The sequence below is a fragment of the Macrosteles quadrilineatus genome, unplaced genomic scaffold (genome assembly GCF_028750875.1).
Source record: "Macrosteles quadrilineatus isolate MER2022 unplaced genomic scaffold, UCM_ALF_1.0 Scaffold_23__1_contigs__length_1887923, whole genome shotgun sequence".
Taxonomy (NCBI): domain Eukaryota; kingdom Metazoa; phylum Arthropoda; class Insecta; order Hemiptera; family Cicadellidae; genus Macrosteles; species Macrosteles quadrilineatus.
The window spans coordinates 993,443-1,020,108 of record NW_026542616.1 but is presented as its reverse complement, the minus strand read 5'-3'; the positions used below and the strand labels follow the sequence as shown (position 1 = coordinate 1,020,108).

The 26,666-nt window shown below is 39.4% G+C and overlaps 1 protein-coding gene across 1 annotated transcript in view; it reads right to left on the bottom strand.

Annotated features, from left to right (window-relative positions):
• Positions 1 to 24,240, bottom strand: part of LOC129005533 (uncharacterized) — a 46,251-nt gene extending 22,011 nt beyond the window's left edge. Inside the window, exons 1-3 of the mRNA XM_054434440.1 lie at positions 24,165 to 24,240; positions 23,675 to 23,735; positions 12,011 to 12,252 (exon numbers count right to left, since the gene is read on the bottom strand). Of these exons, the coding sequence (XP_054290415.1) occupies positions 12,011 to 12,252; positions 23,675 to 23,735; positions 24,165 to 24,204 (343 nt within the window). The 5' untranslated portion in view covers positions 24,205 to 24,240. The remainder of the gene's footprint in view (positions 1 to 12,010; positions 12,253 to 23,674; positions 23,736 to 24,164) is intronic.
• Positions 24,241 to 26,666: the final 2,426 nt, after the last annotated feature.

Here is a 26,666-nt window from a genome sequence, read left to right as displayed (position 1 = left end):
AGAAATTATACAGGAAAATGCGATTACGATTAGTTTCTCGTATTACGTAGTACAAGTAGAAAACGATTATGAAAGACTTGTAACATTGGGTCCCACTTGTGGATTTCGATTAGTTTCTCGTATTACATTGTACAAGTAGATAACGAATATGCAAGACCTGTAACATTGGGTTTCCCTGTTAGCCAGCTGTGAAGCTGAACAACGTAAGTGGGGTAGAATTTACATCTAATGTGATGTATGGAAAGACAATGGATCAAGTCAGAAAGAGACTCGATATAAAACTAGTGTAACATCGGAAAAAAACTGAAAAATTGATTGTCAAACCAAACTTTATAGATCGAACAGTGTACAATGATAACTTGGGAAGGATCAAGGTAAAATCGTTGTTTTAGAGAATGTCGGAAAAAAGCTGAGAAATGATTCGCCCACCGTTGGTGTTTTTTATCGTTTTATATCTAAAATTTGGTACACGTGATACAATTTAAAAGTGTAAAACTTGTAGTGTCCATCAAGTTTTTACGTACCATACAGTAAATAATTAATTAGCATAATCCATCTGCTTGTACAGCTGCGTGTTTAAATCATTTCCGATTCTACGTTATAAAGTGATGTGCTAATTGATTATTCAATTGACTCTGTAGTACAGTACTCGGTTTCTTATAATGCGCTTCTATTGACCTTAAAAATACTGAGTTTTTGTCTCTGTTTTGTTTAAAATAATAATAGGAATCTAGTTTACGGTTATCGTGTTCCTTCTTTTGTTTATTCAGTTTAAAGGGTCATTTGGAAATGACGTAGATAATTATGAGGGATGGCGGATATGAGCTGATAAGCTGTTTTCAATGTTTAACGAGCAAAACACAGTTTATACAATTAATGATAGATGTAGTAGTTAAATTCATACTCAATAATATTATGTAGACTCCTAATAGTGCCTGGCCCCGATGGGAGAGGCTAGCAAGCGCAGGTACGACCGTGGCCTAGTTGGAATGGAGAGAGAAAGTTGTTTTGGCGGTCAACGGTAACAGCTGACCAAACCACAGCAATCGCTTAGTCTCTCAGTTGTGTTGTACGGTTCGGCTTTATCGCGTCGGTAACCTGTTCGGTCTCGGTCCCGCGTTGTTGTGTCTTTTGCCGTGATACGATGTACCGTCTATAGATACTAAGAAGTGAAATGTGTTCAGCTTTGCAAGCCTAAAACCAAAATTGTTCGCAGCGCGGCGTGCGTGTTTTTGGCTATGAGATGTATCAGCTATATCTCGTAACTCTTGGGATGAGGGGTAATCTAAATAATGTTTGTTTCTAGCGGTTGGTAGTTTATGAAGCTATGTATGAGCTAGAGGTTCACGGGTTCGATCCTTACCAATCACCAAACGCTTAATTAACAGTTGGAGTAATATGTTGATTTTTTGGTATGGTCCAAGTCCAAGTCGTATCGTAGTAAGAGTAGTGTGAGTCCTTGATCTAAGAGGTTTGTGGGTTCGATCCCTACCAATCACATAAAAAAACATTATATTTTTATTTTATTTTATACATATCTACTTGCTGTAGTTCATTACAAATGCAAAACAAATGATAATTCATGTATCGAATGTTAAAACAGTTGAAAGAAGTTTTAATTGGAACTTTACAGTTGAGTATAAAAAATGGCCTTTGTAAAGGCCACCAATGTTGGATGTTGAATTTACATTTCGTAGGTGTTATGTACTCTTGGGATGAGGGGTAATCTAAATAATGTTTGTTTCTAGCGGTTTTTTTTATGAAGCTATGTATGAGCTAGAGGTTCACGGGTTCGATCCTTACCAATCACAAAACGCCTAATTAACAGTTGGAGTAATATGTTGATTTTTGGTATGGTATCGTATCGTAGTGGGAGTAGTGTGAGTCCTTGATCTAAGAGGTTTGTGGGTTCAATCCCTACCAATCACAAAAAAACATTATATTTTTATTTTATACATATCTACTTGCTGTAGTTCATTACAAATGCAAAACAAATGATAATTCATGTATCAAATGTTAAAAACAGTTGAAAGAAGGCTTAATTGGAACTTTACCGTTGAGTATAAAAAATGGCCTTTGTAAAGGCCATTAAATGTTGAATGTTAAATTTACATTTCATAGGTGTTATGTACTCTTGGGATGAGGGGTAATCTAAATAATGTTTATTTCTAGTGGTTAGTAGTTTATGAAGCTATGTATGAGCTAGAGGTTCACGGGTTCGATCCTTACCAAACACCAAAACACTTAATTTACAGTTGGAGTAATATGTTGATTTTTGGTATGGTATCGTATCGTAGTGGGAGTAGTGTGAGTCCTTGATCTAAGATGTTTGCGGGTTCGATCCCTACCAATCACAAAACAATCATTATATTTTTATTTTATTTTATACATATCTACTTGCTGTAGTTCATAACAAATGCAAAACAAGCAGTAGGGGCGGGGTAAAGTAGTAGAGGTGGGGGAGAGCATTATGCGGGTATCATTCCATAAAGATGAATTGGAATTACACTGTGACATGTTGCTCGACTGAATTTTAAAACAAGAATGAGAAGCAATGTGTTGTGAGTTGCTATTTATAGTGTAAAAGCCTGCAGCTGTCGTGCATATGCCACATCTTAGTCCACATTTTTCCAGAGTAGTTTAACCATTTGTGTTAGATCGTGTATGTAATTTTGATGCTTGTCTTGATATGTTTTACACCTACATATGCAATAGCCAACAGACTCACATTTTTTACAAGCTTTTCCATCAACTTTACTTTCAGGCTTTCTAAAACATTTTAAATTACATCAATAGTTATCCAAATCGTATTTGGATTTGTAAACAAAAGGTAAATTGTATTTACGCTGTGACATGATGCTCGATGAATTGTTGAAACAAGACTGAGAGCAACTGCGTGTAAGACCTGTTATTTATAGTAAAAATTACAAGGTGATTTGTTTGAATTAAAAAAAGAAACAACATATCAGCATATAGAATTAATTATATGCTGATATGTTGTTTCATCTTGTTGTGTAAATAATAATAAATAAAAAGGACAAAATCAAGTTTAATTAAAGTTCAGCCCATTTTGGCATACATACATAAACACAGACTCATTGCTAGTTATTCCTCTTTTCCTAGTTGGCAATCCTGCCAGTGAGGTAGCATTACCAACTCCTTTTTCCTCTTATCTCTTCTTCTCGTCAATGTCAACTTACATTCCCGCCCGCTACCGCTTATCACGCACCAGTTTGTGCCTTGAACTATCTTTATACCGTGATCGGTTTTAAATTCAATAATTATCGTGTCTCGCCTCCGGGATTATCTTTGTGTCCGTGAACGACGTTATCCACTACGGCAGGATGATCTTCGCTGGACAATTAGATTTAAATGTTTTAGAAAAGATTCCCATGCCGTTTCAGAAAATAAAACCATTTTTGTACCATGCTGCAAGATTACTGTGGGTGTATATTCCGATGATTTCATTAGTCCAGCTGTTACACTTTTACCCAAACATAGTGAGATAGGATAGTAAATGCGTAGGAAAACTTCTTTCAAAATATTAATTGGGATTGTATCTTCATCTTTCCGCTTCCTCTTAGTGCCATTTTTTTTAGCCTTTTCTTCTTTTTCTTCCTTGTCTTATTTGTCTTCTTGTTTTCGAAACTTTAAAAATTCTTCTATATCATTTACGATTTCTTGATGGTTTTCTTGATCCAATAATGCTGCTTCCTCTGCATGCTTTTGTACGACTGATGAAAAACTCATTTTACTTATGATGTAGTGTAGGATGTTACCCATTCAACGAACGAGCAAAGACTGATTGGTGGTGTGCGAAGCCTCTCCTTTTATAGCCGACTGGTGGTTGCGGTAAAACTCATTTACAACACTGTTTTGACTAATCCCGTCAATGGTGTGAACGTTCTCTTCAAACTCCATTTCTATTTTTATATCCACACTTGATGACTATACAGATTCGTTTTGTTTTGAACAATCTATTACAATTATTGGAGCTTTTGATTCGTACTGCTCGGGAGACAGTATCAGGATGTTTGTTTTCCCGTAGTATGAACCTTGGAATCTAGCGTACATATCATACAAAACAGTGTACCTCTTCTTAGTGAAAGAAATATTAAAGTTGTCGTAAGGGAAAAATTGTGAATTAAAAAAAATTACAATTTGTTAGTTTGCAATGATCAAAATGACTGGCATTAGCTAGTATATTATTCCTTTTTTTGGTTTGTAGTGCAAATATTATATATCTATATCTTGCTTTTTCGAAATGAGTAGATGTTTTTACAGTCCATGTGTGTCTTTGTGTTTTAGGTAAAACTGGATATTCATGAAATTCCCAACTTCTGAATGGTATTACAATATCTCTATCTGATTTCAGCTGTCTCAACAGTGTTATTCTATGTTCGTCATTTAATCGCACATGTGGTACTCTCCAAACGTTTTTGTCCAAAGTTAAATTCCAGTCTAAATTTGCATCAGTGGTTCCAGCTGCTGCGCAAATAGTATCCTTATCATTTGATGATCTTAATAACACTAATTCCTGTTTCACATTTATTATTACTCTTCTGTAATCTTCAGCAAAGCCTAGAAATAATTTCAATGGTATGTAAAAATTAAAGTTCCCTGCAGAATCAGGGGTGATTGTGTCGTTATCGGGTGCAACCCATCCTCCAATTCTTAACAAATTCTTCTCGTTTTGTGTCTAAGATGCTAATCCTTTTAATGTGCTTGTTAAACCTACTTTCTTTGTAGAATCCACAGTTACTCCAGATATTTCATATCTAATTTCATCAAATAAAAATGCCATTGGATTATTGATAAAAGGAACGGTGGTTCCAGCTGTTCCATCTTTTTTTGTTACTCTTCCTTCAATATATAGATAACTTTCGCACGGAAGAGTGTAAATATCCTGTTGTTGTATAGGAATTCTAATTTCATCATTATTATTCAATTTTGACGAAGCGTAGGGGTTGTGCGTGTGATACTCCTTTTCCCATAAAGTCTCGTCGAATGTCGGTCCTTGTGCTATATCCAGTATTTCCATTTTCAATGAGTTTTAATCCAATACCCTGTAAAAACCGAATGTTTTCAGTAGTTAATCCTTTTATAGAATGTGTGCAATATATGACTATTCTCTCCATCTCTGTATGATCCTTGTATAAAGTTACATGTAATGTCTATTGTATTAACTCTCAGTATTGTCACAGTTTTATCACCGGAATAGGTCTTTTTATTTTCTAGTATTGGAGTTGTTTCAGAAAATCCCAATAATCCTCCAATTGAATGTTTTTGAGTAAAATCGATATAATAGGAAGAAGTTATTTCAGCTTTCATGGTATTGTTATTTCCTCTTATTGTTATATATTCTTTTTCTGATTCCTTTTGAACAAGTTCGTTTGGTTCTTCGTTTTTCATTTGTTTTTGTATAAATTCGTTAATATGGTCTATTTCGTATTTCGCCCTCCAACTCTGCCGCCGCCCGGCCCAGCAACTCCACCCCCCCGGGACTTCCCCTCACGGGGACGGAGATCAGTGCCTGGGGGAAGACCGCTGCTGCGGTGACCCGAGCGGGTGTGGACCTACGGTGCGCCACTGCCACCCCTGGCGGAGGCCCGTACGTCTTCACTGGCGGCGAGGGGAACAGTTGCCAGGCGAACCCCTGCCCGTCGTCTGGAGAAAACGGCGTTTGTCAAGGCCACCAGACCACCAACAAGAGGCGAGCGTCTCCGACTCCTCCTGCCGAGCGGAAGGCCCGCAAAACCGGCCAAGACACCTTCCAGACCGCCGCTGACTCCGACATGGAGGATGATCCGGCCCCGACGCGGAACGAGCCACGGCCTCCACCTATCCTCCTGGACATACCGCGGAGCTGTCCTGCCCACGCCGTCGCCATCGGACAACTGGTTGGTGGCCAATTCGATGCCTCATGAGCGGGGAAGAATCTGTGGATCAGGGTGGACACTGTACCCCACTTCCGCGCCGTCCAGCGGTATCTGCAGCAAGAGCGAGTACCGTTCCACACCTTCGCCCTACGCACCGAGCGGCTGCTCAAGGTGGTGGTAAAGGGCCTGCCGCCGACGCTAGCACCAGATGAGATTATGGCGGAATTTCATGATTTCGACATATCCGAAGTCAAAATGATGAAGACTCGCCGAGGAATGCCGACTGGCCTCTGGCTCCTCACCATTCGAAGGACGGAGGGATACTCTCTGCCGTCCACTGTTTATGAAATTAGACGAGCCTTTTATTGCAAGGTGGAGGTACGGCAATACAAGCGGCCCAATGGACCCATCCAGTGCCACCGTTGCCAGGGCTTCGGCCACGGATCGGGCCAGTGCCACCGCCAGGTTCGCTGTGTCCGCTGCGGGGACACCCATCCAGCGGCCGAGTGCCCCAAGGAGCCAGCAGCCCAGGCGAAGTGCTGCAACTGTGGTGAGGCCCATACTGCCAACTACAGGGGCTGTACTTGCTACAAGAATCTGCAACGGGCTTCGTACGCGGCTGCGGCGAAATCGTCCACGGCACCGTCGGGCCGTCAACCGCGCCGGGTCGACCCACCGGCTCCGAGACCTGACCCAGTGGACGAAGAGGCGCCTGGTGCTCCCGAGGTCGATGATGAGGGCTTCCGGACTCAGCGGAGAAGACGTCATCGAGCTCCTCGTAACCCGGACAACCGCGGCCGAGCTTCCGGCCCGAGACCCCGAACACCCACCCCTCCTGTGGAGCGGCCAGCCACCCCGGCTGAGACCCCGAACCCTCGAGTGAGGCGAACTTCCCGCGCTCGCCTGGAAGTCCCTCCTCGCCAGCCCAGCGGCCCTGCCCGGCAGCCCAGCAGCCCAGCCCCGCAGCCCAGCAGCCCAGCCCCGCAGCCCAGCAGCCCTGCCCCGCAGCCCAGCCGCCCTGCCCAGCCTATCGAGCCGGCCTCAACCCCGGCCCAGTCGTCCAGTCGCAGCAGTCTGAGCTGGCTCAACTCATCTCCACGCTGAGGAGCATGTTGGTCGTCGTCGAGCGACTTGTTGACCAGTTGACCCAACATCATGCGTAGACTTCGCATCCTCACGTGAAACGCCGACGGGCTTGCTGACAGACGCTACGAGCTGACACAACTATTGACTGACATGGACGTTGACGTTGCCCTCATCCAGGAGACGCATCTGCGTGGTGGGGACACGTTCAACGTCCGAAACTACTTCACCCACCGGACAGACAGGCCTCTGCAACAACGTCCCAGTGGTGGCTCGGCGATACTGGTTCATCGTCGGGTCACCCACAGGCCGATCGTCAGGAACCTCCCGCCTGGCATCGAAGTGACGACCATCGCGCTCCAGCATGACGGTGCAGAGCTGGAAGTCTCCTCTGCCTACAACCCCCCAGCGAGACGCCTCGACCCCGGACTCCTGGACATGCTGCTGCCCCCCGGCACCCCGGCGCTTCTGGCAGGCGACCTCAACGCGAAGCACCTGGATTGGGGTTGCAGGAGAGGCAACTTCACTGGAGCCGCTCTCAGGCGCTACCTCACTGCCCACCCTCACATCAACGTGGTTGCCCCGGCCGACCCCACACACTACCCCCGTGCTGGACACCCGCCTGATATCCTGGACATCGGTCTGGCTGGCTCGTTCGATGGCCCAGTCGAAGTCTTCGTCGTCTCCGACCTCTCCTCCGACCACGTCCCGGTGATCATCGATCTGCCGCAGGGAGGAGTCCCCGACCGCCCTCCAGTCCGCAGGAAGAGGGTGAACTGGGCGATGTTCGCCAACCTCCTGGCCAACGCCCCTCGACCGCCTCCCCCGCCACCTGAGACGGCGGAGGAGCTCGACCAGCAAGTCCTGGACCCAGGAGGTGCTCCCGACTGCTGGCTGAGCATCGGTCCCAGGAGTGGGAGGACTTCGTCGAGGGCCAGGCTGACACCAACGACGGGATCTGGAAGATCGCCAAGGCTCTGCGCGGCACGAAGACCCACAACAGGCCGCATGGGGGACGCGGGCTCGTCTACTCGCCAGAAGACCGTGCAGAGACCTTCGCAGACTCACTGGAAGACCAGTTTTCCCCACACCCGGACGTCTACGACGAGGACTTCTGCGAGGTTGTTGACGACTTCGTAGAGACCTACGAGCCGGACTCCGACGACGAGGACATCCCCCACGTGACCGTCAGTGAGGTGAAGGGCCACATCGCTCGACTCCGTCCGAAGAAGGCCCCAGGACCGGACTCCCTCGGGACTCCAGCACTGAAGAACCTGCCGGCTTGGGTGATTGTCGTGATCACCTGCCTCTTCAACTCCTGCGTGAGGCTGGCCCACTTCCCTGACACCTGAAAGTTGGCGAACGTCATCCTCATCCCCAAGCCCGGCAAGGACCACATCTTCCCCGAGAACCACAGGCCGATCTCCCTCCTGCCTGTGCTCTCCAAGATGCTGGAGCGGATCATCCTGGCGAGATTCCCCGAGGAGTTCTTCTCTTCGATCAGGACTGAGCAGTACGGCTTCAGGCGGGGCCACTCCACCACCCTCCAGCTGCGGCGGGTCCTCAACACCATCGCTGGAGCGATGGAACGGAAGCACCACTCGACCTCAGTCCTGATCGACGTGAGCAAAGCCTTCGACCGGGTCTGGCACGAGGGGCTTCTCTACAAGCTGGCATCCTCCCCTCTACCCGGCTCGATCTACAGGCTCGTCAAGAGCTACCTGACCGCTCGCCGCTTCAAGGTCTCCGGTGACTTCCACACCACGGCCAGTCTCTTCGGGTGTGCCACAGGGGTCGGTTCTCGGGCCGATACTCTACCTGTGGTACACCAACGACATACCCCTGGCGTCGAGAGTGCAGCTCTCGCTCTATGCAGATGATGCGCTCTTCACTGCCACCTCCGCCAACCTGAGGATGTCCAGGGTGTATGTCCAGCGACAGCTGGACCTGTTGCTGCCGTGGCTGACGAAGTGGCGAGTCAAAGTCAACGCTGACAAGAGTGAGGCCATCTCCTTCACGAGGTCGAGGAGGCAGGACGATGGTCAACACCTCCACCTAGACGGGGCCGACATCCCATGGAAGCGCCGGGTGAAGTACCTCGGCGTCCTGCTGGATCAGCGACTCACCCTGACTCCCCACGTCGAGAGGGTCTGTGACCTCGCCAGGAAAGGTCTTGGCGCCATCCGCCCGCTGCTCAGGTCACGGAAGTTGTCGACGGCTGCAAGAGTCCGACTCTACACGGCCCTGCTTCGGCCTGTCCTCACGTACGCAGCCCCTGCATGGTACCACCTCACCTGCAGAACCGCTAGACGGAGGCTGCTCGTCGTCCAGAGCAAGGCTCTTCGGCAGGCGACAGATTCACCCTGGTACGTGAGGAACTCCGTCATCAGGGACTCCACAGCAGTGACAACTCTCCGAGACTTCGTCGACGGCCTTCGAGCGAGAAGAAGAGACGGCGGATGTTTCTCCGTGGGAACATATCAGGGACCTGGTCGCTGAGGATGTTCCGCAGCTCCGCCCCCAGATCAACGAATAACCCCCAGGAACGACGTTGACGTCTACAGGTAGCTGAGCTACCACGGCTTGGACCCACAGCAGACCGGAAGTATATGCTCCCAGCGAGCAGGCACTTCCCCCAGAGGCGCTAGTCGCCACAATCATATACACTTGGACTTGGAATACTGCAGCTTCCCATAATCTTCCTTTTTGCAATCGGAGAGCTGGAAATAGAATACTGCGCAGAGTAGATGAAGTGCCGGTCAATGAGACCGTATACGAAGACATCTTAAAGTTGACTGACACTTCTAGCTAAAAAATCTAAACATAAGTGTCCACAAATTATTGTATTGTCAGGTTGTTCTCTGTTGTAGTTGTAAAATACTTGTTTAGCTGTGCAAAAGTAACGTTGAAGCTCTATAGGTGGTGGCATATTACCGTAACTATCGAAATAATAAATAATTTGATCAAGTTTTTTATAACATATCCAATGAGTGCAAGAACCTTCACTGTTTTCTAAATTAACTATTCCAGTCTCATTCTTCCATATTTTACCGGCATCCAGCTCTTCACCAGTCAACTCAACCTTTCTCGTTTACTTTGCACAAGATGGCCAGCCTACAACAACAGCAACAACAACAGTGGACAAGCGATATTGAAGACTCTGACCTACACCAAGCATGCATCGAGGCAGAAGAGCAAGAGCGAAAACGAAAGGAAAAACTACTTCAACTGCTAGAGGACGAGAAAGAGATTCGACACAAATTTGATCGTGTTTGGTGCGCTCAACCTCGAGACAACATCGAATGGGCCGAGCACAATGCAGACATGGCAAGATGGAAAGAGCTCCATAATACAATAGAGGAGTTGAAGAAGTAAACATTCAAATACACAAGCGTCGCCTAGCTCCACAAAACGGCCTTTATAAAGGCCACCAATAAACTCATTCATTTTACACTTTAGCAGACACTCACTCTAGATACGTACGTTCGCACATGTTTTCCTTATTAATTGTAATAGTATGTAAGTTATTCTCATTCCTCATGTTTTATACAAATAAACAATAAACAAAACAAGGAAGCTATCCTACACTACAAGTGTAGAATAGCTTCCTTTTTTTGAAACACAAACCTATGACCTTGAAAACCATATGATCAACCTCATACACCCCAATTACACATCACCTATGACGTCACTATGTGACGTTGCACCGGAAACCACCGTTTCCGGCTGATGGGCTTTAACTCAATTAATTCAACCCATCTGCCCTGACAGCTGATGGCATAGGAGTGACCGTATCCTCTACCCAATGTTGATAGCTTAGTGTATGAAATAAACAAAATTGACAAATTTCATTAAAATATATCGATAAACAAGCCAAATACAACAGTTTATTTATACTCCAAAAGAATAACATGGGAATTTTTAATTTATATATTTTTTGGATTATCTCCGTAACCGTTAGGCATACAACAACACTTCAATATACAAAGTCATTACTTTTTTTAATTTCTACAAAATGGGTTCTAAATAAATTATTAAATGTTTTGTTTTTAGAGTAAAAAATGGGAAAAATCGATTTTTTACCCCATTAAACCCCTCATAAACCCCCGTTCCCATAATCCGATTATGCTGGTTCGCGATCTTGTTCGGATAAACGTAGGTTTACACGTTTGTACAAAATTTTATCCAAATCGGATAATTTTTCGAGTTATCGTGCTAACGGACACATATAAATAAATAAACATTTGTGTTTTTGAGCTCTGGGGACCTCAAAACGGAAAAGTAAATCAGTCCCGGGTCTAGGTCTTACAACGAGACCTACGGTAATAGCTACATCCCCTATAGGGAAATTCGCTAAAAAGATCACTTTTCACTAAAGACACGCGAATAACAATTTTAATATTTTTTCATTATCATTTCTTAGCTTGAAAATCCCCTCTCATCTTCCCATTTAACAAAATTTATTTTGAAACTAAAGAATTACAGGTACAAACTATATCCAAATCCAGTTCGTCAATAACCCAAATTTTACATTTTTACGAGCTTGTTTAGGTAGTTTGTGAACAAGACCAATGCAACGACAATTTTCGGTTACTGCTGAAAGTAATATACAGTATGCTGTAAGTGACCGTACAATGGCATGAACGTTTCTAACGTGAAGGCAAAGCGGACAAATTAAATGATCTTAAACATATGTGTATATACATTATGGACAATATAACACGAGTAAGCCGTGCTGTCTAAGCTGGGTTAAAGATATGTAAAACTCCAAAACGAATATTGAAATTATGACTTGCAGTCAGATCTGTCTAGAGCTATAGGGAACGAGCAGTCCTAGTAGTAGAGCATGGGACATCGGTCCCCAAGGTCACAGGCTCGAATCTTATCAGTCACCAATTTTATCTAAGTAATAATGCCTCTACCCAATGAGCCTATCCGGAAAAATAATGTAAAATTTTTCTGGGATAGAGCCCAGCGTCCTAGGGTGTAAAGGCGAGACATTAAGTACACGTAATACAGTTATTGATCTTATCCACACCATGTCTTACCTATACACTCTGGCAAGGACGGAGACCAGTTCCCATCCGTACAGAAGGACACAGTATCGGTAGAGTTGAGGACGAACCCATCATCACATCCGTAGTAGAGATCCCACCCCGAGGGTACTGGGGTCCCGGGGACTATCCTGCAAGCGGCGTTGGATACGTGGGGAGGACATCTCTTGATGTTGGGTGAGTATCTGCCATTGACCATTGGCTGTGGGAGAAGACAGCTCCTCTCGTCTGGGCTGCTGCAATCATTGTCAAAGCTAATTTTTTGGTGATGGTGAGTTTATTAGTAAAATTAGTAAAAACAAGGGTTTTCGTGACGTTTTGGCATCCAGAATCTCCTAACTCAGGTAAGAAAGTTACTGAAACCTAACACGATTAGTACAAACCCAACCAAAGCCAAACCTGGTAAGCTGGTGTACTAATCTTGGTATATTTTAGGGGCTTCCTCAATTGAGGACGTGCTCATACAGGACATCCAGAAACATCGTGAACAATAAGTTTTTAATGGAAAATGGCTTCAACAATCTCTTAAAATAACAGGAAATATTTGTTAGAAAAACAATCACAAAGTTTAATTCAAATCACAGTGATTATTGTTAACGTAGTCAGATATACACGCATATTAAACATGTTTTACGGAATTAATTATGTTTAGTATGCGCTCAAATAATACCGCAAACATTAAGATTAGCAGTCAATTTTAACCAGTTCAGAATTGAATAAACCCAATATCATATTCCAAGATCAATAAATAAAATCAAATTTTTCTATTAATTTCTTTTACCATGATCATATTGGTTTTAATTTGTGTAACTTAACTAATGGTGGTTTTAATCAGCGTAAGTGCATAATTACCAGGAACTAATCATGACCAACTCTAATGTAAACATAGACGATTATTACCAATGTGTTGCTAGCTAAGTAGCTCAGTGGTTATTATACTTGCTTATTAATCTCAAAATCCCCAATAAATAAAAAGGTTTTTTAGCTTTCAATAATTTCCATCCGATTGAATTTAGTTGCCCTGTATTAACAATAAGCGAGGTAAAACGTTGGTTTTACGCCACACTACACTGTTTTAAAGGAACTTTTCACGCAAGGATTTAGTCCAGAAAACAGCTGTTTGCCACCAGCTTAATCAAATGGGATTCCATTACGTACTACTATACTGAGTTTTACCGGACACCAACCAGCTGATTATATTTTGAAATGAGTGGTTATAAGCAAAAACATGGCCTCTCTTAGAGTTTATGAGTAGTGATTGTTAGGACTTAGTTTATGGGATATACAGTATAAGGATTTGTACAGATTATTTTTGTTAAGGTTGCTTAGAGTAGTATGGTGTAAAATATCGTACGTCACTCGTCCAAAATGTGTTTACCCTATGGTAATCCCGAACTCGACTCCGTCTCGCACGGGAACGACCACACTCAACCGGTAAACGCCTATTTTCCAGGACTGGTAACGTAATATACTATTTCACCACACTATGATGTTTTTTGCTGTATTACATACGTTAATTGGTGGCTGAACGTTACGTTTTGCTGGCCATGCCAGCTGTCATCGTATTTTGGGGACCGAACAGGTTTTTACATCCCGGGGCCGCAAAATCAGCTGTCCGCTTGCATACTAATTACACAAACAGTATCCATAGCATTGAAATAGAATTGTTTTATTTTTACCGTTGCCTAGCAACTGTTTATTATTATTTTTGCTGACTCCTGAAATTACTTCTTTGCATAACCTTAAAGTTGCGTTGACTATCAGTTTTCTATATTAATATTGTGAATAGTAGTAGTGTGGTGAAAAATAGTGTTCGTACCACGGACCGAAAATGGTTTTGCAGCTCTCGATCGATTTAAGTTCTCGAATTCGTCTCGAACTTAAAAACTATCACGAGCCAGCAAAACCTCGTTTTCGGCCCTAGGTACGAAATATACTATTACATAGTAAACAACTAAATAAGAAATATCACCTCAATCGTCCTCAATGTTCCTTTAGTTTGTAGTTCTTATTAGTTTGTTCTTATTTCAAACTAGTTATTTAAAAAAAGCTTAACTTCACTCACTCTACCATATTACTACTCACTGATAAAAGATATTTAGAAATCTTTGATATATAAATATAAACCGTTGGTCTGAATCTTAGTTGGGGACGCAGGATTGCAAGTTCTAGTGTTACACCTATTGCACGATATGCACAAGTAGGAAACTGGTATTTTGTTATGCTTGGAAATAAGGATTCAGGCGGAGAAAGCCTAAATATAGTAATCAAAATTTGCTGACCTTGACTCAGTCCTGTGAATACAATGCTACCCTCTCAATGCTATTTGCATAGTCCAATATTGTAACGGTAGGTATTTCTCCCCTTAAAATACCCACTGTTACTTTGGGTGACGTAGCTCAGGAATGAAACTCAGCACTCGCTTACAAAACCCAACTTTATTAATTACCCAAAACAACACAAAGAACACAAAGATAAACTAACAATCAAAAAGGTAGAGTAGACTGGAACTGTATAAATCATTTAGTTAGAAACTAAAACCCCATTTTGGAAAAGACTCTAAACCCCAATTTTGAAAACCCTTAACATTGTCTTACCTGGACCCTGGACCCAAGGCCTAAAGCCTTGGGCTCCAGCTGCCCCAGCAGGACCCCGTCCTCTGGTGCACCACACAAACACTAACCACCAAAACTGACCCCTTGATCAAGTGCACTGGCCTACTTAAAGCAACAGCCTTCAGTAGGTCAGCACAACAAGCTATTGTTTAACAACACTTCTAGCCTACTCACACAACATTTCCAAACACTTCCTCTTTATAATATTTGACCCCTTCCATTACAATATCATTCACTCGAGTTCCATTGTCCTTGCTCATGGTTAGGAGCGAGCTGGTCTAAAGGTAGAGTCTAGGGATTTTGGCTTTGGCTGAGGTCCCGGGTTCAAATCCCGCCAATCACCAATGGATTTTATCTATGTGATAATACCAGAACCCTCTAGGACTAGCCTGAGAGTAATGTGTAAAACAGTTCCGGGCTAAAACCTAGTGTTCTAGGATTTGAAGGTGGGAGGGCAAAAAAAGTAGAATGCTTCGTGTTAGAGTTTTGGAACATCAAACAGGGAACCGCAGTTGCCCAGAACCATCGACGTTTTTTTACAAAACACGTTAAAAAACCTAATGCCCTAGAAACAACACTAGTGCTGTTAGACCGTAAGGTCTGATAAATTACCGAGTATGTGTTGCATTTCGTGGATTGAGGGTTAAACTCCGTCTCCGTCAGATCTGATTTACAAGCTTGATGAGAGAGGCCTGGCCTACTAACATGAGCTGTGAATGTTGAAAAGCTGGATTGATTAATTGTGAGTTACACCTCATATCAGATGCCACGATACTTTATGCTCATATATAACGTGTGTGTGTGTGTGTGTGTGTGTGTGTGTGTGTGTGTGGGTGTGTGTGTTTGTATTCACCGAATAGTGGCATCCTTCACAGGCACACGGCCGTACTGTGGCACCTTCAAAAATTGTGGCACCTTTTTCAGGGTGCCACAACTAATTCGATCATTTTTGAGGTTTTCCAGCATTATTACGTCGTTTAAACATCACATGCCACAATTGAGTATTTTTGAACTCGTTGATGTGAGTTTAAGTAGCGCAGGTACACACCGAATTGTGGAACACGAAACCATACAGGTAGCTAGCGCGCCTCGCGCCGTCCGCCGGAACTATAACTTTCCTAATGCTACGTTGCCAATTCTCGCGCCAGCCTACACTCGAAATAGTGGCACCATGCCATAATTCAGTATATATCAACAGTGTGTGGACAGGATGCCACTTAATGAGCTGTAGAGCTTGAGCAGTGTGTAGAACAGTGCAACAAGCAACTAATAAACTAATAATACTATACTGCCACGTACTATAAAACAATTTAAGTACCATAAATATTATACTTTTGCTCCGAGTGGTGAACAATGTTTTACATTACAAATAATTTGTGTAGTAAATAATAATTTTAATTGATTTTACCTAACCCGCCATGTTAAACTTCCCTATCCCAAGCGTGATGTATACAACTTCCTTACTTCTCGAGTGATGTAAAGTATCAAAAACTCACTCGGTGATGTTAAGAAACCCATTTAAATAACATTGAGTGCTTAACTTAAAAAATATAACTCTATGGAGCCAACGATGTTCATCGCTAGAAATCAGCTGTGCGCTTGAATGTTATTATTATGCTTTAAAGTATTTTCCTACCTAACCTAGCTTTTGTTAGTAAAAGAACGTTACTGATAGAAGATGAGTGAAATGGATAATGAAAAATATTGTACGTAAACCCATGTTTATTGTCGGGTCAGGTAAAATCTTGTACGTAACACGTTACGCAAGAGCGTGCTGTTTACATCACTTAGGTGAATTATGCAACTCGCTTCCGCTCGTTGCACAACATTCACATGCGTGAAGTAAAAACGCTCTTACTACACTTGTAATGTAAATAGCTATTACGCAACCATTAAAAAATTGATTTTTGTTAACAAACATAAATTGGTAACGTAGTTATTTTGTGTCAAGTGAATTTGTACACTGAAACAATAACAATGTTTGAGGTTAGATTGCTATATAAGTTGTCCTAGACTGCTTTTTTTCTTACAAACTATTTCGTGCTGATACATCTATTTTTTTGTCATTTTAGTCATGTTGACAAAATATTTTGCAATTACATTTCTGAATCAGTCAGTAAAGGTAGATTTCGATGCATCATTGCTGAAAGTTATGTTTTGCTTCTCACTCTCAGAGTATTACAAAGACATCTAATGTTTCAATCCATGTTCAAATGTTATATGAGGTAAACATATAACCGAATCAATTAAAGTACTTAAATTAAAATACATATTATTATCAAAACGCATAATCTAGTTCAGATTATAATATCATCTCACAATCATATTTGTAAAACCTACTGTGGTGTTTTAACCAGTCCCCACTAACAAAAGCATAAAATGAAAGGTCCTAAAGAGGTTAACATTGAGTCATAACAAAAGTAGTTTAAAAGTTGTAACCGTGATACTGTAAATAATTTGATATTGTTAGATATAATACGATCGTTTTACAATTTTGTCAATCTATCTGTTACTTTCATACAAATGTATTTTTATTATTCAATGTTTTGTTTTGTAGAACCTTTAGTATTCTCAACTTGATTAATAACTAGTAGAATACCCGTCCTTCGTACGGGGTTGGCATATAAGTAGAACATGATCATTGCAGTGATGGGAGAGGAAACGGTTTAAGAAAATATGGTCTTTTAATTTATACGGTATCCTATAGTGTAGCACACATATACCTATAATAAAAGAATGTGTTTCCAAACATGTTCCAAACATGTTAATAGGGCAATTTTCTAACATATTTTAGTGAAATTATAATCAGGCAAACGGGAATTCGCTCAGTCTATAGGTTTGCTGGGGCAGGGGGATTATATTACTGTTTACAAACAAATAAATCAAAAGAATATGCCTCATAACTCAGGATAAGGGCCTAGGTTGATAAGGCAATATAGAATGTTGATTATTTCCTATATCCATCGAATGATTTCTTTTACAATGAATTATTATAAAAATAAATAAATATTATTACAACATTTCACAAAATTAAGTATATTTAAGTATAATTAACAAACAGACTCAGTATAGTTAGATCATAAACAAATGAAGTACTGTTACCAAAACAATCCTATAATAATGAAATTACATTTACATATGGTTTGGCAGCTCCTTTAGGTAATATTAAATAATGTTTACATTCAGGCTAGTGACATCATTATTTTAAATTTATAATCCTTACCCTCTCTGTTCTAATATTCGTGCAGTATTTAATAAGGTTTGAACCAGCTGTGTTGAATTGTGAAATCAAAATCAATTTGGCAGTTAGTTAGTTCTGTTGTTTACATTTTTAAACTTACTAGGTTTGTTCTTTGTTACCATGGATACCATCAATCAATATTTACTTTTAAATCTCTCATCTCAGATTTTTGAAAGCCCACGGGGCAAAGCCCTAGGTGAATATCGAAGCGGCAATAGTTCTATATGTATCCTCGGAGCTGTAGCTTCATTTGTGTGCAATTTGAGCATAGTCGGATCAGTATTTTTTGAGATTAGCTCATACAAACACACACACAGACACCCCCTCTTCTTTATAATAGTATAGAATATAGAATAGAATAGATAGATAGATAAACCTATTTCAACGTACAATATCAGTTTTAGGAAATTCCTAGTAAGGTTGTTAGAAGTATATTGGCATCCGTGAAGTTTGTGTAATGTTTTTTAAAATCACTGTGGGATATATTTAACTTCACTTATTATTTATTTAATATGTTTCTACTTCTTGAAATTCTCAGTTAACTGGGAGGCGGAGCAAACAGTTTGTTCTAAAATGAACTTGAAAATTTTAAACAATCTTTTTCTGTTGGTTTACTTAAAGTATATAATGTTCTACTATGAATGCAAATCTTTAATATAGTCTAAATTTCCAGTCCCCACCCTCAAAAACTATGATATTTAACAGTTGAATCTTTATAACGTATAAACACATTATTTTTAATCGGTCATCAAACTGATTCTTGAATTAGTAGTTGCAAGAGTACGCAAAACTGCAGAGAGTCCTTGAACATGCTTGTGCAATGATATAGTTTTAAATTATAAAAGAAACCCTTCAAAAAATTGTATTAACAGGACCAAGGACCAATATGCACATGGTATTTCATTTGTATAAGGCAAAAAGTTCAAATCATATTAACTTATGATTGCCAATAGATCTTGGGTTTCCTTAAAACAATTATATAAAACTGTCTGCAAATGTCAATAAAACTGATTTTATAAGAAATTGTAGATTCTTCTGTTGCTCTGTAGGCGACCATTTTGGTCACACAAGGAAGTCCAAACTTATATCTTAGTTTGAACAACGTCATCTTGATTTTACATTGCTCAAGATACATAATCGACACATAGGCTTTAAAAAAAAATAAGTAAAGAAAGTAACTAGTGATGGACCGCGCAGACATAGGAACAGTCTAGACTTGCCTCTTACTGACGTTTTCCAAACGAATATAGAAGTTAGATCTACATTCTTCATTTTAGACTTGAAATAAATTTGTTTGTGGGTAAGAGCGAATGAGTAAGCATGAACAATAATTTTACCCTTCTCGGGACACGCTACCATACCACAGCATCTTACTAGCAGAGCTCAAGGTCATTGACGTAATTGTAATGAACTAAATTTAGACTTCCACCCCCCAATGTCACCAATGGGCCCTAAAGGTTGGTATGTAACAATTCATGACGGTCGAACAATGGCCTTTAAAATACGCTTTTAATTTGATTCCTAGCGTTTACCGTATCTTAGAAAAAGTTAGTTTACAATAATTACAAAAACTTGTTGGGCGAAAGAAAAATTCTAAAAAGCTACAAATTAATTTATAATATATGTATCTATATCGTATTAAAGTGTGTTAAAGGTTTAGCGTTTGGTTTACAATGTAAAAATTTTCAAAGTCACAAGATGGTTTCTGAAACTCTTTATACAACTCTCCTTTATAAAAATTAAAAAAAAATATTATCCAAGAAATTGAGCTCTTTAGCCACAAAATCCACCGTTTTTTTACTTACCTGACGAAGAAATAAAAACAGTAGCAGCCGACGAACTTTGTTATGTCATATTTAAAAACTCATTTAAAAGTACCAACTTTATTTCAAGATTTAAAATAGAAAATATAAACTTTTGAGCTTTTAATTAGAACCAATAGTGTCCCAGACTAATTGACATCTTTCACACGAAGTGTCAACAAATTACCTTTAGTCTAAATGTCAAGTTATTTTGAAGCTGGACATTGAGTTTTGGTGCCGTTTTCATTGGCATCTACCACTTCTAACCTGCACTAAGATGGCGGACCTGGCTTCAACTGGTTGTATGTTAGTTATATAGATGTGCTCCATCTATTGGTCTTATGTGATCGTTGATTTAAACTAACGGAATTCTGATGAAAATTTGATCATGAATTATTAGCAGTTTTGCAGGATGATTAACAATAGTTTTTTTTTTTTTTTATTTAAATTGCTTGTTAGTTGGCAACAAATCTTAGAGATGTGTATACATTTTTTAGGACAAAATTGAATTAGCAGATGCCATGGTAAAGAAGGGTACTAGAAAAAGTTACTGTCGCCTCATCCAATTTTTACAGCAGTCAGCTGTTGACATGCTAGGCGAGCAACCGCGACAGTGAGGACGGGGAACAGCTGATTTCATGTTCCTAGTTGGCAAATTGTCTGCTAGCTACTAACGTACACATGCATAAGCCATCAGCGGTAGCACCAGTAGCCTCAATGAATATATAAACACTTGTGTTAATGTTTAAATACAGTAGTCAATGTTATTACTGAATTTGATACTATACATATTGTTACTAATATATGAAATGGAGAAAAACGTTACCTTAAAAATACAAAATTTCCCAATTTATATCCAGGCCTTTTTAAATAGCTTAGAAAACAAATAATTTAGTATATCAAAGTGTTTTTGTACGGTTATTGGTAACAGGACAAATTCAAAAATTGTAAATTTAAAATTCCCTTGTTATTCATATAAAGAATATTGTAAAATGTTGTAGTTTGCTTGTTTATAGATATTTTTTGATCAAACTTGGCAAATTTATTCAAACAATTACAAAACTATTTGGATCATGAACGGTACTCTAGTTTTCCCAAGGTAGGACACGTGAATTGGAATTTTTGCGTTACAGGCACAATGACAGTAAGAATCAAACAAACGTACAGATATATACACAAGACTCGTTTCGGCTATCTTATTATATACAACGTAGAAATAACCAAACACTTCATGAGTCTACGCAAAGTGCAGACAAAACAGTAAAGACTTTATAATCTTATAACTAACTATCTGCCCATGCTTCGCAACGGGGTGAGAATCTTTGGGTCTCTAATTCCACCGTAAAAAAATAGTATATTTCGTACCTAGGGCCTAAAGTGAGGTTTTGCCGACTCGATATCGGGTTTTAGTTTTAAGTTCGGGACGAAGTCGAGAACGTGAAACGATCGAGAGCTGCAAACCCATTTTGGCTCGTGGTACGAGCGGTTTTTTTACCCAAGTATGTTTTGCAATATAACGTCCCTCTTATTTATGTGAAATATTTTGAGGAATCAGCAAAATCAAAAATAACAATAAATAGTTGTCTAGGCAGCTGTGACAAAAAACAAGTCTATTGCAATGCCATGGATACAGCTTGTGCATTTAATATACATTAATGTTTTAAGTAAATAGGCGAACAAGTGATTTTGCGGCCCTAGGGATGTAAACCCCTGCTCGGTCCCCATATGACGATGACAGCTGGCATGGCCGGCAAAACGTAACTTTCAGCCACCAATATAAACCAGCTAAATGTATGTAAAACAGCTAAAAACATCATAGTGAGGTGAAAAATTCGTTACGCATACTTTTACATTACCATGAATTAATTATATGCATACAGAAAAAACGGAGTCATACTTATTGCGTATTTTAATGTAAACTAGTGGCTTGTAGGGACATAGTCCCTAAAAAGCTACGGAAAAGGAATTATTGTTGGAATATTTAAACAAACTCAGAATCAAATTATCTATATGTCAGGATAGGCCTAGATATCCCACTACAACATATCTTTTGTGCAAAAAAAAAACAAAACAGTTTGTTGTTTGTCTTTGTTTGCTTTTGTTGATAACGTTATGTTCAATAAAGAATTTGAATGATTCCTGAGTTTAACTGCTAAAGGCAGCAAACATAAACATGTTTATGAATAAATATTGGTTTATTAAGGTAGCTTTGGTTTTTTGGTTAATGCTGATAACAAGGCTTCCCCGATCGAAATACAGTATTGGAAATTGTCTTCGTCAAATAAGAAAAGGCAAAAAAATGGTGTGTTGAGATACCCTACCCAGTTATTATTTCTAAGTCTATGCTCATTTTGTAAAGGTTTAACAAAATTATTCTTAAGTAAAGGCATCCCATTGACAGAACTTGGACCTAAATTTGTTTGTGATCAACATTAAAAAACCGCTATTAGCCTAGTGTAAGTATGTGGTGTTAATCCTCCTAAAGGTGCGATTGATTTACATATTCTACCAAAAAAGGGCCTAGTCAACGTCTAATTACCAACTTTTTTGCGGCTAGTTAGGGTTCCATTACCCAGTTATCGAAACTAATCACGACATAAATATTTTTGGTTCGTTTAAATACCTGTACGAACCTACTTCATCTCTATTCCCAAATTGTTTTCTAAGAGTAACCGTTGAGGTTATTCCACTTCATACAAAATATTGATTAAACACTACAATAAATCTCAAATATAAATGTTAGTAAATTAAAAAAAAATTGGAATAAATCTTTTACATATGTTTTGAAATAAAAACAAAGAAGATCTTCTTTTAATCTTGAATCGTTTCTTAAATCTTGAAAACAATTTATTTCAACTTTGACATAACTAAAAAGTCTTGATTATTAAAGGTAACGTTATCCCTTTATATAGTTGGTTTTATATAGTATACATTACATTGCAGAATTGACTGGCAAATGAGTAATCCAAATGTAAGCTTACTTGCTAATGATAAAATCACGATCAGCTGGATTGAAGTAAACAAAAATCAGCAGTAAATGCCTTCTAATGCTATTCTTATGGAGAACATTGTACGTTATATCTAATTTTGCGTTAAGATTTTGGGAATTTCACTATTTTTCCCGCCGTCACGGGATAAAGACCTTTAATTTGAGCCCTCTCACGTCGTTCTACGACTTCCCAGTCGCCCACAATTTTGACGCAAAGAATCGGCTTACGTAATTAATATATAGATTCCCATGAAACTGATAATTTACCCAGCACATTAAGGCCTTTATTCCAAGTATCTCAGTTCGTAAACCATGCATACAATGTGACGATAAAATATCAACAAAATAGCATATAGTTTTATGTAATCCTCACGACATTTCATTTGGTCCATTGACTTTAAATCCAATAATTGTAAAAATTATTGGAGCTTTGAAAAAAACTTCATATAAAATCCTTACACTAATAAAAGACGACGTCATGAGCGCGGGAAATGAGCTACAGCGGCTAGGGCATAGCCACATGAATACAGAACGGAATGAAGGAACTAGAACGGAGAACTGGCAACAGCGCACGCGAGAAGTAGGGGGGGCGCACACACCGCTCAAGCACTACAACGCATTAGTGGCATCCTGTCCACACACTGTTGATATATACCGATTTGTGGCATGGTGCCACAATTTAAAAACTGGAATGTTAGATGTTAAAATGGAGTGTTCATTAAAAATATCGATGCAGACATGTTTCTACTACCTTCCTTCATCCACTGGTGGCCGCAGGTTGAAAGATGCCACAATTAGGTGTTTGCGAGTATTCGGTAAAACCCCGTAGGTGTGTGTGTGTGTGTGTGTTTACCAAAAACTGGGTTTCAATCATTTGGATTTAGTGTTTGCAATACGAGGGAAAACTAAAAAAAAATCTAAAGATAAACAACTGTATAATCTAATGATTTGAAAGGGTATGACTTTGTTTAATAGTATATCAAAATATATAAGAAAGATAGATCGACTCACCCTTGTCTCTTAGTCCTGATAAATCCATGCTTAGAGGTTGTTGAGTTCGGTTCAGCTACCACTGATAAAAATCACACATAAACAAAAGAGATAGTTAAGTGTTTAATTATATGTTTGAAACAGTAAACACGTTTAAACTGAATGCATTGTGATGTAGATGGAAAGAACAATATAATCCGTAATAATATCAAAGATTGACATGTTTGCTGTGCCACAGTAATGCTAGACTATTTTTGATATAACTTCTTTAGAGTGTAATATTTACCTGAAAACATTTTTATCTATACCTAACTATTTTTGAACTGACAAATTAAAACTATCCACTAAGAGGAGAAAAACATCGATCTGGAAATACCTTTAGTTTAGCCATGAGGAAATAAACACAACTAACAAATCTAGTATAGTACGATAATAACATTTATAGGGCCATTTTAAAACTATCACTGTAACTATTGTAGTAAAATGTGGTAACATTGACACAACAACCTACCTAATACTAAACAGAAAATCGGATAAATCGATCGCAACATTGTTCACAACGTCAAGACTCTCTGAACGTCGCGAAGTTTACGATTATACTGAGATTCCCGAGCAGGAAAACCAAGACATGAGAGCGAAGACCTTGTTTTTGCCTTTGAACTCTATCAGACTGGTTCTTCCCAGCTGATAATAACGATGGTAATGTGTTCTGATTAGTCACAGACGACAGTATTGACCATAAGATTTAGTATCTGAGTTTATGATAACAATGTGTTCCTAACCTACTTATTGAGTGATACCATTGACTATACACAGAATGGACCTAAATTTGACGCCAAGAAAATAGAAGTTCAGGACCATCTCACTAGAGGGTACTAGTGTATTAGGTTAAATATAAAATCAATGCAGTATCATAGCAAACAGCTGATTGATTTATTACTTGAAACAAAATATTGTCATTAATTGACTATCTCAACAGATTCCACAAGGTTTTTTGGTTTCAATGTTTTACATTACAAGAGAAGTCTATTCTGTGTATAGTCAATGTTAATTATGAACACCAACAAAATGGGATATCAGCTATTATTATGGTAAAGGTAATTGGATTATGGAATAGTTTAACCAACCAACAAGCATTTGAAGTAATATAATCTGAATTTACAATTAAACGTGTGTAATTCCCAATGGTGGTTGATGCTTCCATATCAAGTATAAATTTACATGATATTGCTTTGTTGATTAGCATGCGCGGAATCAAATAACTGTGCGATGCTTTGTATAATTAGCAATAACTTAATCAACGACCGTATAATGGATATAACATAATTACCGGGACGTGTGACTAATATTACGCATCAAGGTTTTTAATGAGATACATCATATAAGTGATTAGATATACGATACATTCGTTCATCATTATTTACTTTTAGTGAATTCTACGAAACAACGAAGTACAAATTAATAGCTTCTTAGTAAATATATAAACGCACATCAATACTATGGCAGATATTTGAGGGAGCGAGTGGTTAGAGCGTGGGACTTCGGTTCCAGAGGTCCCGGGTTCAAATCCCGCTAAATCACCAATGGATTTTTTCTATGTGATAATGCCGCATTCCCTAGGTCTAGCCTGAAGTAATGTGAAAAACAATTCCGAACTCGTGCCTAGAGTCCTAGGACAAAAAAGGCAGATATTCAACCTTAGACAAAAATTCAAGCCTTCACACTTGTCTTTGTAAACTTCTAAAACAGCATATTTCTTACAAGTCGAACGATTTGAGCTTTTACAGAACAGATGACCACACAATTTCCAAAATTGTCTGGTAAACGTACAGACTTAATTTTTTTCACTTACGATGCAAGAACACAACTTCTTAAATTGTTCACCCGCCTTTTAAATAGTATTCCCACAAAGAAGAAACAGCACCGTAACAAGGAACATTGAAATTGTTTCAAAATAACTACTGTTTCAGTCGCAGACTGACTATTGAAAAAAAAACGCCGCAAGTATTATCAAGAGCGCATGTGAGGGATATTAGATTTTCCCCGTTGAAACATGAGAACCAAAGGAGTGGAATGAAAGCTCTTTATTGTCTTCTGTCACATTTTCATGGTTTTATTGTGAAATTATTATGAGCTTTTCGCACATTTAAGAACAAGTTCCAGGGGACCGAGCCATTGCGGTATGGCTTATTTTGATTATAAGGGCAATATAAGGGAAATTCACGTTTTATTTACAACTAATTTTGGGTTTTATTTTTAAATTTCAAAGGAATTTCAATTTAGTATGGTTTAAATTAAAACCTTGCAATTGGCAATTGTTATGGTAACTTTAAAACAGAATGAATCACTTTTTTAAATATACTCTTAAAAAAAGTGAAACATGAGACATCAACACGAAACACTCATCAATACTTGCTCTCTATAACAATATACGTGTGTAATTTTATTTACGCTACTTAAAGTCAATGCTAAAATGTTATAATAGTTGTTAATAATAATCTGTCTTTTGATTAATGTCGTTTTGACAGTTGGTAAATTAATAACTGCTGATTGAAAATGCGAGTATGAATTCCAATTTATATAAAATAAATATATTTTTCCTACAGATACCTAACAATGTACATGTTCTCTCACTGATTTGAGAAAGCAAAGTGGTCAATTCGCTCATCAGTGAGACAATGTTAACATTGTCTCACTCGCTCCAGATTTGCAACGTGAAGGCCTACCATCACAGCAGCACTGGCTGTAAATCAGCTGGTCAGCTGTTGTACTGTTGTATCATTAAATGTCATATTAAAAGTTCACTTCTGTGTAAAAATATGTCACGTTTCTTTACCAATTTATTTGTTTTATGGTAACTGTAGGAAAAATATAATGTGCAACTCGAGTGCAAAGTGCAATTGCTCACTAGTTGCACAAATAACCATTTAAATATTTATTCCACTTCCAAATCAAAGTTTGCTAACAATAAATTGCCTCAGTACTTCAGGGATTACGTCGATTACGTTAGGGT